Source organism: Martes martes (genome assembly GCF_963455335.1).
Source record: "Martes martes genome assembly, chromosome: 11".
In the NCBI taxonomy this organism is placed as follows: Eukaryota; Metazoa; Chordata; class Mammalia; order Carnivora; family Mustelidae; genus Martes; species Martes martes.
In genome coordinates this window covers 51755742-51774560 of record NC_137899.1, presented here as the reverse complement: position 1 = coordinate 51774560, position 18819 = coordinate 51755742, and the positions used below count along the sequence as shown (strand labels likewise).

Genomic DNA, 18819 nt, shown 5'->3' with positions numbered 1-18819 from the left:
GCAGAGGCTTAACTCACTGAGCCACCCAGGTGCCCTGATTTTTAAAAAATTCTAATTGTGATGGGAATCCGTTGGAGATTTGTGCTGGCAAGTGACATGACCTGACTTATGAGGTAAAATAATCACTTGGGGTCTTTGTGATGTTTAGAAATTGTGGTAGAGGGGCGCCTGGGTGGCTCAGTGGGTTAAAGCCTCTGCCTTCGGCTCAGGTCATGATCCCAGGGTCCTGGGATTGAGCCCCGCATTGGGCTCTCTGCTTGGCGGGGAGCCTGCTTCCCTTCCTCTCTCTCTCTGCCTGCCTCTCTGCCTACTTGTGCTCTCTGTCTGTCAAATAAATAAATAAAATCTAAAAAAAAAAAAAAAAGAAATTGTGGTAGAGTTGGCAGGAATAAGAATGGAGACTAAAAGATAATTTAGGAGACGATTGGTTTAGTCCAGTATGAGATGTCTGCAGCGGTTGTGGGAAGTAATTAGAAACTGGATGTAGTACTAATAGATTTGCTAATAGATTAAATATGGAGTGAGGAAAAAAAAAAGGACTCAAGGAGGGTTCCTAGAATTTCTTACCTGACTGCATGAATGGTGTTGCTATTTACTAAAATAGATAATACAGCAAAGAGGAGATTGAGAAGAGACAATCAAATTTTGGATGTTTTAGTTTGAGATTCTTATTTGACAATCATATAGACCTGCTGGCTGGTAAGCACTGTAGTTCAAGGGGAAGGTTGGTGATGGACCTGAACTTTGAGGGTCCTCAGGATTATTAGATGTTTATTTAAAGTAAAGACACTTGGATGGAGTTACCTAAGACAGTGAGTATAAGTTAAGAATATAATCAAGAACTTAGTCCAGAGGCAGTATAGTTACTAGAGTTTAAGACAAAGTGGAAGATCTACCTAAAGAAACAGAGTAAGTGACTGGTGAAATTGAAGGAAAACCTGGGAGTGTGATATTCCAGAAGCCAATTATAGAAAGTTTTTAAGGACGTAAGAGATCAGGTATGTTGCAGGCTGCTAATAAGTTGAGTAAGATGAAGACTTAGAATTGACCATTTGATTTGCCACCAGAAGAATATTGGTGATCTGATAATAGCATTTTGGAGTAGTGGAGAGAAACCCTTATTGGAACTGGTCCAGGAGAAAATGGAGAGAGATGAATTAGAAACAGTGATTATAGGTAGCTCTTTAGAGAAAAGCAGAGATTTGGGCCTTGGAAACAGAAAAGAGCTTTTTTTACTACCCTAGTTTTCAGTGTAGTCAATTTTTTTTTTTCTGGTTTTCTCTTTTGGAAATTTATTGTGACTCTCTGGGCTTGTAATTTTAAAATGTATTTAAATTTTAAATTTCTTAAGGAATAGAAGACTGATTTTTATAAATATTGAGTTTAGTTGCTGGATTAATTATAACTCATATTACTTGATGCCTGCATTTGTCTAATACCTGAGTTTATGTGTATGTATGTCTTTGTTTCAGTTAACTGTATTTTGAAATTATATACCCATGCACATTCAGTATAGAAGAATATTTATTTTGAGAGCAAGAGAGCACATGAGTGGGAGCAGGGGGAGGGGCTGAGAGAGAGAGGGAGAGAGAGAAAGAATCTTAAAGCAGACTCCCCAGAGTGTGGAGCCCAACGCAAGCCTTGCTTCGAGGACCCAGAGTAAATGTCTTGAGCTGTAATCAAGAGTTGGATGCTCAACTGATTGAGCCACCCAGGCGCCCCAATGTTCAAACACTTTTTGATAGCAGATCCCTTTAAAATTTAGATACCTTGTTTTGAAGCCCATCAATTCTTTTTTGAGTCTCAAGCTTTACCTTTTTTATTAGTTCACTTGGGAAGAAAAGTCGGAATCTGCACAGAGATAAAGTTTTTTAACCATGCTACTACTCATCTTGAAATCTTAGATGGCTGTTTATCTTTTTTATTACAAATAAAGTTATGGTGAATACTCCTCTGCTTCTCATATGTGAAGCTGCTTCTAGGAAAGAAAGAGGTGGTAAGTTTGAAGAAAGAAGACTTAGGAAAAAACATGCGCTGGCACAGGTTGCTTTATGCCAGACATTTTAAGTCAGTTATCTATTATTATACAGTATTTATATGAAGGAAAATACTAATTAGAGAGGAAGTTTTCCCCTTTTCTCAAGTTCTTTTTCTTTTCCATTATGTATTAACTACATCTAATTTAGTATCTGCCCCTAATTAAGACGCCCTAACTTTCAGAAAAACCTTCTGATCTTTCTTTCCCTTTTTTTTTTTTTTTTAAGATTTTATTAATTTATTTGACAGAGAACAGAGCAAGAGGGAGATGGAGCACATGAGCGGGGTTCAGGGGAGCAGAGGTAGAGGGAGAAGCAGGCTCCCCACTGAGCAAGGAGCCCGACAGGGGACTCAATCCCAGGATCCTGGGATCATGACTTGAGCTGAAGGGAAACCTTAACAGACTGAGCCGCCTAGGCGCCTCTGATCTTTCTTTTTTAAATAGAGGATTGTGAGATAGGGATTTAGGAATCCAGAGAAATTGGTGACACAGAAACATTCAGGTTTTATGGAAGAGTCTGCAGGCTTTGAAAACACCAAGTTATTCTTGGCAGCTCTGTAATCATAGGCAGTCTTTCTGATTCCAGCTTTTTTATCTGTTAAGTGAGGTGGGTGATATTTATCCAATAAGATTGTTGTGGAGAATAATGTGTATAAAGTACATAGCACAGTGCTTGACACGTGGATTCTCTATAAATTTCTTTTGAAGATTTAATTAATTTATTTGTCAGAGAGAGAGAAGAGAGAGCACAAGCAGGACGAGTGGCAGGCAGAGGGAGAAGCAGGCTCCTTACTGAGCAGGGAACCCAATGCAGGGCTCGACCCCAGGACCCTGGGATTATGACTTGAACTGAAGGCAGATGCTTAACTGACTGAGCCACCCATGCATCTCTAGACTGTCTAAATTTTGAATCCATGTTTTGTTTTGTTTTTCTGTGTTTTTTCATGCGTAGGTAGTTATCTTGCTTTATGACTTTGAAAACTAAATTTAATTTACTGTTTAGGTCATCTGAGAAGAAGCATATTTTTAATGAAAGATGGTAGAGTTTTTACTCTCTCAGGAGAAAAATTACTCTTTTGGGATATTTTCTGTTTTCTCAGTGAATAGACTTCAGTCTGTACTTGAACATGTTGGGATTTATTTATTCTTGGACATTGTAAGCATTCCAGACATCCCCTTTAGCTCCTGAAATGTTCATTTTCATTTGGAATATGTAGAAATAGAGAATATTTGAAATTCTAGTAATTCAGAATTATTTTATAATGAAAGAAGTGAATGCTTATCATACTTTTAATGCATATTTACTAAGCAGCTCTTAATTAGGAAATTCTCTAGGCTGGGACTGTTGGGAACCCACATGAAGGAGAAAGAAAAGAAAAAACTTTATTTTTATTCCATTTTAGTTTAACATTTTTGTATCTATGAAAAGATCTTTAACCTAATGCATGAGTAGATGAAATATTGACCTGCATTTACTTTTCTCTTAGGAAATAAATACTGTGAAACTGGCAGCAAATTTTGGGAAACTTTGCACAGTCCCCCTGGACAGCATTCTTGTAGACAATGTTGCACTACAATTTTTTATGGGTAGGTAAATCCGTTTTATGAAAATAAAACAGCCCTCGAAATTTTTATAATTGTAAATACTACTAAACTTTACATATCTGATATTAAGCATACCAAATATATCTTTCCTCCACTCTCCATTCTCTGAAGTGTTCCCTTTTTTGGAAATGATAGAGGTAGAGATTTATTTTGTTTAGAAGGAAAGAAACGCTTATTATAACTTAAATGTGCATTTGTTAAATAGCTCATTTAAATTCTAGCTGATTCTATGAATTTAAATTATTCGAGAAAGAGTTCTTTATCAGCAGCAGACATTGTTTTTAGCGTTTGTATCATTTTGTGCATGAATAGGTCTTTGTTTTTATATCATTTTAAGTATTTACTAATTTTGTTAATATTATATTTGACCTTTGAACAACATGGATTTGAACTGTGCAGATTCACTTATTTATACAGATTGTATTCGATAAATACAGTATAGTAATACAAATGTATTTTCCTTATGATTCTCTTAACATTTTCTTCTCTAGCTTACTTTAAGAATATAGTACATACAGAATGTTGTATGTGTTAATTGTTTATATAATTGGGAAGGCTTCCAGTCAATAGTAGGCTATTAGTAGTTACGGTTTTGGGGAGTCAGGAATCATACATGGAGTTTTGAGTTCATGGTGAGTTGTGCTCCTGATCTAACCCGCATTGTTCAGGGGTCAACCATACATCAACACTGCTTTTTATCTGGAGGACATTTTCAGTAAACCTCCCTGATTCTTCATTTTCATGACCAAAAACATAAATGCATGGCTAACTGAAGATCCTAATCCTTACTTTTAATATTTGTAAGAATATTAATATTATAATCAGTAATCTTTATTGAGAATAGAAGCCAAATGTTCCTGAAGTAGTTTCTTTCTGATGAAGCGTTCTGTAGTAATTTTATCTCCTAGAAATTTTATTATGAAAAATGAGATTTAAAAAAAAAATGCGTGCATCCATTTGTGTTTTCTACATAACTGTGGTCTTTTTAACCTAACCAATTTGTGATGTAAGCATTCTTCATCTTAAGCATTTGCTTAACAGTTTGAAAATGTAGAGTTTTAAGTATTTGAAACTTTAATCCTTCTTAACTTGCATGGCTACATGCATCCAAAAATATGTGACATTAATATCTATATTGTTATGGATTTTGTTTGGTAGATTACATGCAGCAAACTGGAGGTCAAGCACATCTCTTCTTCTGGATGACAGTGGAAGGATACCGAGTTACAGCCCAACAGCAACTGGAAGTTTTATTAAGTCGTCAGAAAGATGGAAAACATCAAACCAACCAAACCAAAGGTCTCCTAAGAGCAGCTGCTGTTGGAATATATGAACAGTATTTATCAGAAAAGGTAAGTCTCTGTTTTGATTAGTTTTTTCATCTTCTTTGGTAGTAACATTAGTAATAATACATTTTTTATTTTTTATTTTTATTTATTTTTTTTTAAAGATTTTTATTTATTTATTTGTCAGAGAGAGAGAGAGGGAGAGAGAGCGAACGAGCACAGGCAGACAGAGTGGCAGGCAGAGGCAGAGGGAGAAGCAGGCTCCCTGCTGAGCAAGGAGCCCGATGTGGGACTCGATCCCAGGACGCTGGGATCATGACCTGAGCCGAAGGCAGCCGCTTAACCAACTGAGCCACCCAGGCATCCCAGTAATAATACATTTTTTAAAGACACATTTATTCAGCATCATGATCAGACTATTACATTTAGCAATCAACAGCAAGGATGCAAAAAAAAACCTACATTAAAACCCTTTGTTAGGGGGTGCCTGGGTGGCTCAGTAGGTTAAAACCTCTGCCTTCGGCTCAGGTCATGATCCCAGGGTCCTGGGATTGAGCCCCGCATCGGGCTCTCTGCTCGGCAGGGAGCCTGCTTCCTCCTCTCTCTCTCTCTGCCTGCCTCTCTGCCTACTTGTGATTTCTGTCAAATAAATAAATAAAATCTTAAAAAAAAAACAACCCTTTGTTGGAATGCTTTAACACTTTCCACAGAACAGAAACTAAGATAACCTGTTATACAGTTAGTCACAAATATAGTCCTTGAACTTTTTGTCCATACACATGAGTATTGTCTAAAAATGTCTTCTTTGAAGCAGCTAGGCCCTGCTACCCCTGTGTTTGGCTCAGTTCACAAATCTGTTATAACCTGTAGCTTCCCTGTCACCTCTCTGGCTCTCCTCTCCTGCTAAGCTGTTTCCTGGCAGTAATTAAAACCTTCTGCCACTGCCGTAGCTATTTCTGCTACTGGAACCACTATAGCCACCTTGGTTTCGTGGTTTAGCAAAGTATTGGCCTCTACCACCATAGGGGCTAGAACTTCTGCCTCCAAAATTTGCTCCTTTCATGGGTCCAAAATTTGAGGATTGATTGTTGTAATTGCCAAAATCATTACAGCTTTTGCCACCTCCAGAGTTGCTTCCATCATTACCAAATCTGTGATAGCCATCCCAACTGCCACCTTATCCACCACCACCTCGACTGCCACCCAAAACCACCTTGACCACTGAAGTTCCCTCCATGACCAAAATTGTCATTCCCACCAAAACCACCTCCATGACCACCAGCAGTTTCCAGAACCACTTAGACCTCTTTGTGTGGATGAAGCACTAGCCATCTCTTGCTTAGATAGGGCTTTCCGTTCTTCACAGTTGTGTCCATTCAAAGTATGGTATTTTTGAATGACAGTCTTGTCTACAGAGTCATAGTCATCAAATGTTACAAAGCAGAACTCCTCTTTTTGCCACTGCTGCTGCTTTCCAACGGCCACTTGCCACTTTCCAAAGGCGCGGGAGAAAAATGGGGCACAAACAAGTCAGCTTCAAGAGAACGGGAGCAGGGGTTGGCAATTGAGAAGACTGCCTCTCAGAACAACTTCTCAGCCCCATACTTATTAGATATAGATAACAATCAACAAGCAAGCAAGATATGCCTAATCAACAGTATAGGATCTGTGGTTGAGTAAACACATTTAAAGGAGTCATCTAATTAACTACAGGTGATCTCTGGAGAAGGGGAGATAACAGAAAAAAGAAGCAGGCTGGGCATTCCCAGCTGCTCGGGCTTCAAGGATGTATATCATCCTCTCCCCCAGAGGCCTATTGCTGGTACATGTTCAAGCGTGTTTGGTCAGTACATTGTTTTGAGGGATGGTTACACACTGCCTCAGTCAGTCATGATCTCAGTTTCTTTGATTTTCCCCTGCTTTTCAAAAGTAATCTCTTAGATAATATTCTTTCGTTTTGTCTTTGATGTCAGCAACAAAAATCTTTTTCACAGTTAAGTGGGCACCAGGTTTTTGAGAATCTTCTCTTGAGACAGCCCTCTTTGGTTCCACAACTCTTCCATCCACCTTGTGTGGCCTTGCGTTCATGGCTACATCCACCTCCTCCACAGGGGCATATGTGACAAACCCAAAGCCTCTGGAGCACTTGGTGTTTGAATATCTCATTACCACACAGTCCGTAAGTGTTCCGCATTGCTCAGAATGGCTCTTCAGACTCTCATCGGTCTCAAAGCTCAGACCTCCAATAAATAGCTTCCGCATCTGTTCAGGCTCTTTAGGAGACCCTGACTTCGACATGATGGTGGTGGGAGGGGAGACTTTAACGAAGGTTACTCAGCAGTATCCACGGGCAGAAAGGAGTAATCTAACGAATGTATCTCAGTAATAATTTTTGTAATACTTCTGAATACTCATTACTCATATTAGGCAGAACTACTTCCAAACCTTGTCTCATTTAATCTTGATAACAATCTTTTTGTGTATTACTATTCTTGTGTTACAGGTAAAGAAGCTCATGTTTAGAAAATTAAATTAACTTTGCCAAGGTCATGCAAATACTAGTGACAAAATCATGACTCAAAGTCACACACACTCTAGATTCAAGGATACAAAAGATTGAAAGCATAAGAATGGAAAAAGATAAATGATGCATACAGTAACCAAAACAGAGCTGGAGTAGCTATCTAATATTAGACATTAGATTTTAAAACAAAAATTATTAATAGAAAAAACATTTTATAATGATAAAAAGGTCAATTGATCCTTGATTTACCGTTAAAAAAACAGTTACAAACACAACAGCAAAACCTCCACATACGTGGGACAAAACCTGACAGAGGGGTGCCTGGGTGGCTCAGTGGGTTAAAGCCTCTGCTTTCAGCTCAGGTCATGATCTTGGGTCCTGGGATCGAGTCCCACGTCAGGCTCTCTGCTCAGCGGGGAGCCTGCTTCCTCCTCTTTCTCTGCCTGCCTCTCTGCCTGCTTGTGATCTCTGCCTGTCAAATAAATAAATAAAAATCTTTAAAAAAAACAAAACAAAACACCTGACAGAATTGAAGAAAGAAATAGACAATTCAACAACAGGTAGATATTGAAGACTTCAGTAGTGATAGAACAATTAGATAGAATATGACCAAAGGTACACAGTAAATGAAGAACACTATAGAACACTATAAACTACTATAAACCACTATAGAACACTATAAACCACTATAGAACACTATAAACCACATCAAACCTGCACATCTATAGAATACTTTCCCTAAGAACAGCAGAGAATACACATTATTTTCAGGCTTACATGAAACATTATCTGCGTTAGATAGACCCTTTGCTAGGCCATAAAACAACTCTGAATTTAAAAGTGTTGAAATCATACAAAAGTATGTCCTTTTATCATAGTAGAATTAATTAGTAATACAGAAGGAGTTTTGAGAAATTATAAATTCTTAAAAATTAACACATTTCGAAATAGTCTCTGGGTCAAAAGAAATCAGAAGGAAATTAGGAGGTATTTTGAATTGAATGAAAACGAGAACACAGTGTATCAAAATTTATGGGATGCAATGACCACAGTGCTTATAGAGAAATATGTCACTTTAAATGCCTAGTTAGAAAGAAGAAAGATCTTGAAACAGCAATTTACATTTTCACCTTAAACTAGAAGAGGAATAGCAAAATAAATTCAAGGAAAACTGAAGGAAGGAAGTGGGAAAGATCAGAATGGATATCCATGAAATGGAAAACAGAAAAACAGTAATGAAAATCAATATAACCAAAAGTTGATTCTTTAAAATTGACAAACCTTTAGCCAGCTTGGCCAAGAAAAAAAAAAGAAGTCACAGATACCAAAATCATGAATCAAACAGAAGGCATCATCACCAGCCCTATGGAAATCAAAAAGACTAAATGCAAATATAAACAACTTTACACTACAAATTAGACAACTTAGATGATATGGGCAAATGTCTTGAAAGACACAGATTGAGAAACTCATTCCTTTTTTTTTTTGGCTTTCTGGTTGTTTTTTTTTTTAAATTTTTAAATTTTTTTATTAACATACAATGTATTATTAGCCCCAGGAGTACAGGTCTGTGAATCACCAGGTTTACACACTTCACAGCACTAACCATAGCACATACCCTCCCCAATGTCCATAATCCCACCACCCTCTCCCTACCCCCTGGCAACCCTCAGTTTGTTTTGTGAGATTAAGAGTCTCTTATGGTTTGTCTCCCTCCTGATCCATCTTGTTTCATTTATTCTTTTCCTACCCCCAAACCTCCCACATTGCATCTCCCCTTCCTCATATCAGGGAGATCATATGATAGTTGTCTTTCTCTGATTGACATTTCGCTCAGCATAATACCCTCTAGTTCCATCCACGTCGTGGCAAATGGCAAGACGAAACTGTCATTCTGATACCAACACCAGACAGAGATATCATGGAGACTATAGACCAGTATTGCTCGTGAATATGGACACAACAATCCTCAAGATTCCTCATACTCCAGTATTTGTAACAGCTATGCTATATAGTACCTTCAAATTTATACATACTAGCACAAAAATTGTATTTGAACTTTATAAAATAAGATTTTATTTTTATTTGTTAGAGAGAGAGAGCAAGAGAGATAGTGAAAGAGAACGTGAACAGGAAGGAGAGGGAGAAGCACACTCCCCGCTGAGCAGGAAGCCTGGTGTGGGACTCAGTCCCAGGAACCTGGGATCATGACCTGAGCTGTAGGCAGATGCTTCACTGGCTAAGCTACCCAGGTGCCCTTGTATTTGAATTTTAAGTGTGAATTTTATTTGAAAACTGCTCTTTAGTCCATTTGCTTATATTTTTGCCAAATGAATTATATCCTACTTTTAAAAGAGTACATACTCTAAAGAACGTAACAGACACATTTGTATATCCCATCTGGCTAAAGAAATAAAACATGTACTGTGCTTTTGAAGATCCTTAGTATATTCTTCACGTGTTTCACCTGTCTTGTTTGCCTGTTTTCTTATTTCTTGATGAACCCAGTTTTCTGTAATTATTTGCTTGCTTTCCCATACCATTTTATATATTCTAAAGCAGTATCTTGCTTAGCTTTTCTTAAACCTTTATATAAATGGAATGGACTATATGCCTTGCTTTTATTCCCCTCATTATTATATTGAATTTTATACATGTTGACTTATGTAAGTGTAATTCATTTGCACTGAAGTCTAAGAGTTTATTTACCTTCAAAAATATTTTTTTAAAGATTTTATTTATTTATTTGACAGAGATCACAAGTAGGCAGAGAGGCAGGCAGAGACAGAGAGAGAGGGGGAAGCAAGCTCCCTGCTGAGCAGAGAGCCCGATGTGGGGTTTGATCCCAGGACCCCGGGATCATGACCTGAACCGAAGGCAGAGGCTTTAACCCACTGAGCCACCCAGGCGCCCCTACCTTCAAAAATATTATGAGCAGTTTGGTTTGTTTCCCTTTCTTTTCTGTTGTACTTTTGCTCTGAATATTGCTGTTCATATTTCTACCTGAACACATTCAAGAGTTTCTGCTATTTAAAAACACAGCTGTAGTGTGTATATCTTTCTATGTTAATTTTTAAAGTAGGCTATAGAGTCACCTTTGTTATATGTAGTCCAGTTGAATGGATTACAGTTAATACTGGAAAAATAAAAAATTAATGGTTATTAAGTCATTTTTTTTCAGCATTTTAAAGATAGTATTTCATTGTTTTCTGGCTTTCATTATTTCCAGTGAGAAATTAACTGTGAGTTTTTTATGTTTTTTTTTTGTTTGTTTTTTGTTTTTTTTTTTTAAAGCTCAAAGGCCTCACATTTATTACCAAACCAACCCACTGGTGCAGAGCTATAGTAACAGAAAAATCTTTCGCTGATAAATGGTATCTATTGGCCAGGCAGAAAGGTGTTTACAGGGTGATGGAATAGAACACATCGTCTTCAAGAAGCTTAATTAAATACGTGGTGCCAATTAGGTGTGTCATCGCGTGATGTGGGACGCCTTAGAGACCCAGCTTGGTTCTCCTCCAGTGCCTCCTCTTGGAGTTGTACCTGATTTTATTACCAGTTTTCATCCGAATCCACTGAGGGAATGGGACGATTCTGCTTTTGTTTCTTGGCCAGGAATCGCTTGATCCTGATAGTCTTGTGAAAAGACATGGTCAATAACAGCGAGCGGCACACAGCAGGATGGTGGCAAAAAAGAGAAAACGATTTTGTTATGTTTTTGAAGTTAATACTTTTTTAAAGCTTTGAAATACATCCTAAGTCTTGGGAAACCCTTCCCCAAGATACTGTAAGTCCCACATTTTAGTGGATGGAGAAGATTGAGAAAAAATGCAAAACCCATACATGATTCCAGAATTCAGTGTTGAAGGCAGCATTTTAGTGTCAGATGACTGTGGCATGAATTTCTCTCCTTCGGTAGTCATTGCTGTCTTTTTCCCTTACCTTCTGCTATTGGCAGTCATTATTTACTCTTCACAGTAATGAATTCTCCATCATATAGCACTGCATGTACAGCTTAAGTGCATTGTTATCATGAATGTTAACTATTCATCTTTTGCTTTTCCTATCCTGTGCTTTGTATTGTGATGGGACTTTTAAATTTTTAACATTATGAATATTGTAACCATGTTTTCTAAAAGTTCAGATAATGAAAGTGAGAATGATTATGGTACCAACATCAGCATTACCCAGACATTGCCAATAGAAGAGGCTGAAGGACTAAATCATTTTAACGACAGATGAAAGGAGCCTTATACCTGGATTAGGGAGAGTAAATAACCAAAATAAAGCATACTGACTACATGATATGCAAAAAATGTTTTGGGATTGATCTTGGTGGAAAAAGGGATATAAAAGCAAATTTGGAAACTGAATTTTGCAAATAATTTTAAGTCAGTAAAAAGTTTTTTTCATCTCCCCAAAAGACCTCACTGGTCAGTTAAAAGTAGTGGCTATTAAGTGAATTAGCTTGGGCATACTACACAAATGAACACACATTAGCCTGTCCCTTTTTTTTTTTTTTTTTTTTAAGATTTTGTTTACTTATTTGTCAGAGAGAGAGAGCAGGGGGTGAGTGGCTGGCAGAGGGAGAAGCAGGCTGCCCACTGAGCAAGGAGCCTAGTTGGGACTCCATCCCAGGACTGGGATCATGACCTGAACCAAAGGAAGACATTGAAGGACTGAACTACCCAGGCACCCCACTTGCTTGCTTTTTAAAACTAGAATTAATTTTGGGTGCCTTTGGTAAGAAGTTTATGGACTGAAAGGAATTGGTGGCCCTTTGAAATTTAGATCTTACTCTGGTAGATATTACCAGCAATCTTGCTTTCTGTAGTATATCACGTTACATCAGGTTGTGGCAATGAGAGTTTATTTTCCATTGGTGTTTGGTACTTTGATTTGAATAAAATGGGAGTTTTAGATATCTTCTTGATTTCTAAGATTTTAATAAATTGCAGAAAAAATAAACTTTGCTTATGTATTTGTATATTTAGCAAACAGTGCATTTGATCTTAGCCAAAAGGCCCAGAAGTGATAGCACACAGTGCAAATGTAAATTTTAACAAATTCCTTTCAGTCCATAAAGTTCTTACCAAAAAAAAATGAAAAGATCTTACCTGCTAAATATCATATATTCCTTCTATACAATGCTGCTAACACAGGGTATCACTTGCTTACCTGTGATACTGAGGTTTTCATAATAAAGTTTTTTGGTCAATTTTTAGTTTCTTCAAAACGTTAGAAATAATGAGGGTTTTTTTTTTTTTTTAAGAGTTCATTTATTTATTTGACAGCACAAGCAAGGGGAGCAACAGAGGTAGAGAGAGCAGCAGACTCTGCTGATCAGGCAGCCCAGTTCGGGGCTTGATCCTAGGACCCTGAGATCTTGACCAGAACTGAAGTCAGCCACTCAACCAACTGAGCTACCCAAGTGCCGCAGTAGTGAGATTTTTGACATAAAAATGTCAGAAAATAACTTCCATAGACATTTGCTTCAACATGGCTATCATTGTTGCCAGGCATAGAAAAGATGCTAAAATATTGACATACAGTAAAGTCATATTTTCAGAGAGGGTGGTAAGAATAGTGTCCCCTAATTTGAAAATACATTAAAAATAAATATGGAAAAGAATTACGGTAAATAGAAATTTATAAATAAATTTATAAATAAATAAATTACTAATCTTTGAAGAGGTTAAAAGGAACCTTGAAAAGGATAGACTGACTTGAGTTGTGTATATAGGCTACAAAGAAACCTCAATTTGTCAAGGAAGGACTAATTTTTTTTTGAAATGAGATTGTTGAGAACTCAAAAAAATACCATAAGAAGGAGATAGTTAGCTAACAGGATTTTCTTAGTTTCTTTACTAAAACTATAATTTTTTTGGTATTCACCTTCGGTCTCACAAGTTTAAATGACTTCTGTGTTTTAAAACCCATTTTCCTTGAGAAGGAGAGGTAATAACTTTTAGCGATATCCATTATGTTTGAAATGTTTAAAAAGAGCATTTTAGACACAAATAGTCTATATGTAAATTTATAGATGCAGTTTGTAGTAAGTAAACTGTAATTTTTCTGTGCCTAAATAGTTTTACTGAAAAGACATTTATTTAACTTGATACCATCACATTGGACTGATAACGGAAGTAAGTGTGATGTAGGCTTAAGAGCAGACCTGAAAGTCAAAATGAATTTTGTATTTGACTGTATTCATTTATACCACTTGGTTTACAGGAAAAAAAAAAAAAGTGATGTCTTAAAATCTGCAGGCAGATCAGAGAAGTATTGTTAAAAAAGGAGACTCAAAAAAGTAAAATATTCTATGGAATCATGGAATAAAAAGAAAGTAATTTTTTGATTAAGTGTAGATAGTCTGTTAAGTCTTATTTTAGGTATATAACTTTTTTTCCAAAGATTTTATTTGACAGAGACAGACACAGGGAGAGAGGGAACACAAGCAGGGGGAGTGGGAGGGGGAGACGCAGGCTTCCCACTGAGCAGGGAGCCCAAAGCTAGGTTGTATCCCAGGACCCTTAGATCATGACTCGAGCCAAAGGCAGACGTTTGATGACTGAGCCACCAGCGTGCCTCTGTGTATAACTTTTTTCGAGGTCTTATGTTTATGCATTTTAACAATACACAATAATATTGCCTACAATATTTAAATATCTAAAAAATAAAGCTTAAAAAGTTAAATAGTGTTTTGAAGGGTAAAACCTAGTTATGTTTCTCTCAAACATTATTTGTTTAATTAGTCTTATTAATTACTAATTGCTGTTAACTAGTCCTCTTGTTTTATTTAAATAACCACATTTGTGTGAAAAGTACAGAATGCAGATTAACAGATAATTTTGGAAAAACACATTTTTGCATTTTTATGTTAAAGTGGTAAAAAATATACATAAATATTTTTTTGTATTTTTTTTTTTTAAGTAGGTAGATCTGGCTGGTTGTGTCCCATGAAAGCTCTTTACAAGTATTGGTCACGTTATGCCAAGGATGAGTCCTAACCCAGTTGTGTATATTTGAGACTATAGGAAAAAGTAAACTAAATAAATGTAAAATGTTATTATTTTTAAGTATGCCTCTTATATCCTAGAAACTGAGTTTCATGAGCTTAGAGGGCAACTGACAGGACAAAATAAGCTAAAATCAGTCCCTCTCTAATTTTTGTCACATACTTGAAGTTGTTCAGTTCTTTTTTTGTTTCAGGGGAAAACACACACACGCCACCACCACCACCACCACACCCTCCTCTACACACACAAACAACAAATAAGCACTCCTTCCTTCCTCCTGCAAAAAACCGTAACCACCTACTTGGGTTTACTAACTAGAATGTAGAGTGAACCAGGGAGCATTAGACATTGTGTAGGCCTTTTCCTACACATTTATACCCTGTTGTTTACTTTTGAAACCTTTTCTCCTTTTCTGTATTTATCCAGTCTTTTCCATGGATATTCTATTGGGTAGAGAAATTATTTAAACAATGCATTCTTGTGCAAGTTTCTTTAGAATTTCCCATCCTTATCGTTCATTTATTCTCCAGAACCTTCAGAGTTAAAAATTTGAAAGTTGGCATGCCAAAGATGACCATGTTAAAAAAAAAAAAAATGTTTCTAGCTTTTCAGCATTTTTCTTTCAATAAAGAAATTTTTCACATTGAACATCAAATTTTATATTTGTGTGGCATATCTGTCATATTATGCTCTTTAAAATGGAAGTTGTTGGAAAAATCAACATTTTATATTTTTTGCCCTCCCATATCACACTGGAACTTCGCTGCAGCATTTTAAGCCAAATTTAGGAGAACAGTAATCTCTTAAAGACTATTTTAAAAAGATTGTTTCTAGTGTTAAATAAGTAACAAATGACTTATTCTTTTGGCAGTCATATTAAATACACATCCAGGACTACTTGATATTCAGCACTTAACTCCTCATGACATTATTCCTATGTGCCAGACACTGGTTGTATGCCTTAGAAATCTCTCATTTTTTAAAAAATTTTTTTAATTTAATTTTATTTTTTTAATATATATTTTTTTAAGATTTTATTTACTTGAGGTAGACAGAGGGAGGGAGAACGTGAGCAGGGGAACAGGCGGGGGGGGGGGGCGGCGGTGGTGGCAAGCTGACTTCCTGCTGAGCAAGTAGCTGACGCAGGGCTCAGTCCCAGGACTCGGATCATGACCTGAGCTGAAGGCATGCTTAACCTACTGAGCCACTCAGGTGCCCAGATAAATCTCTTTTAATATGGTGAAATATTAATATGGTTATATAATAACCATAGGTAGTATTATCTCCATTTTACAGATTGAGGAAATGAATCCTATTGAGAGGTAACTAATTCAGCAAATGTCAGGATTTAAATCCATGTTTGTCTCCCAGTGTACTTTATACTACATGATGACAAGAAGGTTTTGTTTTGTTTCAGCCTTCTTAAATGTCAAGGTGTTGTTTACAAACCAAGGATTTTTTTTTTTTTACCAATTACTTTCAATAATATGGTTCCATCCATTATATAATTCTACTCTAAGAATTAAGTTGTGTTTAGAAATTCAAAAAGGTCTTTATTTTATTTTTCTCTGTTAGGCATCTCCAAGAGTTACTGTTGATGATTATTTGGTAGCAAAATTAGCAGATACTTTGAATCATGAAGATCCAACCCCTGAAATCTTTGATGACATTCAAAGGAAGGTATTATATATAACATTTGTCATTATATGTTTCTTATGAAAATGTGTTTTTATATGCATGTAATTGATTTTTTAAAAGGTTATTGAAACATAAAAGTATAATGGTAACTAAAAAGATAAGTTAACTAACATTTCTCATTTAAAAAAAAAAGTAGGCCAGTCCTTTGTTTGTTTATTTAAATGACAAATGAGGAAAATCCTTATTTGGGTAGTTATTTAAATCTGACTGAAGGGCCAGAAATATAGTCATAGGATTTCATGAGTTAATGATGATGTATAAATGGCCTGACATAAATTTATTTTACTGTGTTCCTGGAGCCTTTATGTAGACTTGTTTCTTAGAGAACACTAGTTCCTGGAACATTACCTATAACCTGTCATGTGACTTGCCTTGCCATGGGACCATTTTCAATGCACTTAGGTACTAGAGGGATTATTAATTTTGAAATTAGTTGAGAAATCGTTAGTTGTGATGTAGGCTTATTGCTGGCACCTTATAAATAATGGAACCTGTGATTGATTATAACAAGACCCCATTCCAGCTTTTGTTGAAATCTTATTAGTGAAAATTAGTACATTATCTGTATTAATGATGAAATATCTTGATTTATTTCAACAAGGTTTATGAATTGATGCTACGAGATGAAAGATTTTATCCTTCCTTCAGACAGAATGCACTTTATGTGCGCATGTTAGCTGAGCTGGATATGTTAAAAGATCCTAGTTTCAGAGGATCAGATGATGGTGATGGAGGTAAGGTGACGCATGTGCACGTGTGTGTGCGCGCGCGCGTGCGCGCACGCGCATATACATAAATCTCTTCTTATATACTGTTGACCAAAAGACAATGTTTCAAGCAAGGTAAAAAATGGCTTGAAGCCCAATATAAATTGTAAAATATTTAAAACTCTATAAATGAATGACAAAGTTTAGTTACTACACTAAATTAAAAGGCTGAAAATTTAGTAACAGATTAAAACAGAACTATAAAAGCCTTGAAGTCTTAAGAGGAATGTTTTCTTGAGTTTTGTCACCCAAATATTTTTTATGGTGTTTTCCGTTTTGCTAGTAACTAATAATATTCATGACTTAACAGCGGGATTATTGAGAAGATTAAATGAGATAACAAGCTGTGATCCTGAGAATGTACCATAAACTATATAAAGCATTGTTTTAAAAAAATAATTTTTTTCTCTTTTATAATACTGTTTTCCAAATCCTGCTTAGTATAAGGTGGAAGAAACTACGTGAGTGGCTTATTCCAATCTTTCAGTTGTTTTCAAATGAGGATATTATCAGTATGACATAATGAAGAAAGCAGGCTTTGAGAATCAGAATATTTAGATTTTACTGCCGTTCTACTACTTAGTACATATAGTGATGTTGACCAAACAATTAAAGTCTAATTTTTCTCAGTTGTAAATCTGGAATAATAATTTTGTCATAGTAATATCTTACCTCAGAGTTGTTGGTACAGCATTGTTGGATTTAAAGGAAATTATGTATAGGAGAATGATTTATAAACTAAAACATCAATTTTTATTAGTAGTATAAAAGCAGTTACCTAAAAATAGTGAAAGAGGCAGCCTTTAGAGCACAGATCTGCATATTATGAAGTCCAATGACCATTTTACTGGTGATCCAATTCAGAAGTACTTATAAAACTAATAGAATATGTAAGGTGTGATAAGCTTCCTGGTATGTTCAAATAAGCAATGGAAATAAAAAGTAAGTGGGCAAGAGTTCACTAATTATTTTGAGAGTAATTTTAACCATTTATGAATAGGCTCTATGGGCAGGACTACTTCGAGTTGGAGATACAATAGATCTGTTAAGTAGTTAGCATTGCTTTATTTTTATCTATCTATCTATCTACCTACCTATCTATCTATTTATTTGATAGAGGGAGACACAGTGAGAGAGGGAACACGAGCAGGGGAAATGGGAGAGGGGGAGCAGGCTTCTCGCTGAGCAGGGAGCCCAGTGTGGGGCTCTATCCCAGGACCCTGGGATCATGACCTGAGCTGAAGGCAGACACTTAACAACTGAGACATCCAGGCGCCCCAATTAGCATTGCTTTAAAAAATAATCTCTGTTATAGCAGGTTACTACTCTTCTTATCCCCTCTCCTTCCTCCTTCTTTCCCTGGTCAGTATTAGTAAGAGTTTACTTTTTAAATAATCTAAGAAATCCAGTTACAGGAGTTTGCATTTGAGATTTAATAACTTCATATTGGTTGTTGATCTAATATTTTGAGTTTTTAAATTAATACCCTTTCTGGTTTAATTTGTAAACCTGGAATAATGTTCCATTAACTGGATTTGATTGCATAATTAAGGAAGTTTGGTGTTTTTTTTTTAAAGTGCTTCTGTAGGAGCTGAGTAAAATTCAGTGTAACTCAAGTTTATCATACAGTGTTATCTGTATTTACTGTTTCTATTGAAAAGTCTTTTACAGAGCTGCTATGAAATTTGCAAGTAGCAGTGCACTATATATAAAAATACATAAATAAATATATAAATATTTTTATTTTCATTTCATCTAGGGATTTCTTAGTATTATATAGTGTATGTATATATATATACACACACACTATGTTTTTTATATATATATACTCTAGAGATTTCTTAGTATTATGTAGGATTTGCTATATGACCCAGAATGAGAG

The 18819-nt window shown here is 36.0% G+C and overlaps 1 protein-coding gene and 2 pseudogenes across 4 annotated transcripts in view; 1 reads left to right on the top strand and 2 right to left on the bottom strand.

The window, feature by feature from the left end:
• The window catches only part of SNX13 (sorting nexin 13), a 130870-nt gene that overhangs the window by 77015 nt on the left and 35036 nt on the right, over nt 1–18819 (top strand). For both annotated transcript variants that reach the window (XM_080818897.1, XM_080818898.1), the window contains exons 12-15: nt 3526–3625; nt 4802–4995; nt 16048–16152; nt 16772–16904. In XM_080818897.1, coding sequence (XP_080675023.1) covers nt 3526–3625; nt 4802–4995; nt 16048–16152; nt 16772–16904 — 532 coding nt within the window. The remainder of the gene's footprint in view (nt 1–3525; nt 3626–4801; nt 4996–16047; nt 16153–16771; nt 16905–18819) is intronic.
• LOC308352414 (heterogeneous nuclear ribonucleoprotein A1-like) lies at nt 5855–7227 on the bottom strand (annotated as a pseudogene). Its single transcript has 2 exons — nt 6804–7227; nt 5855–6390 (listed from the first exon to the last, which is right to left on the bottom strand). The product of its transcript is annotated as a heterogeneous nuclear ribonucleoprotein A1-like (transcript).
• On the bottom strand, nt 10850–11104 carry LOC308352620 (large ribosomal subunit protein eL39-like; annotated as a pseudogene). Its single transcript has one exon. The product of its transcript is annotated as a large ribosomal subunit protein eL39-like (transcript).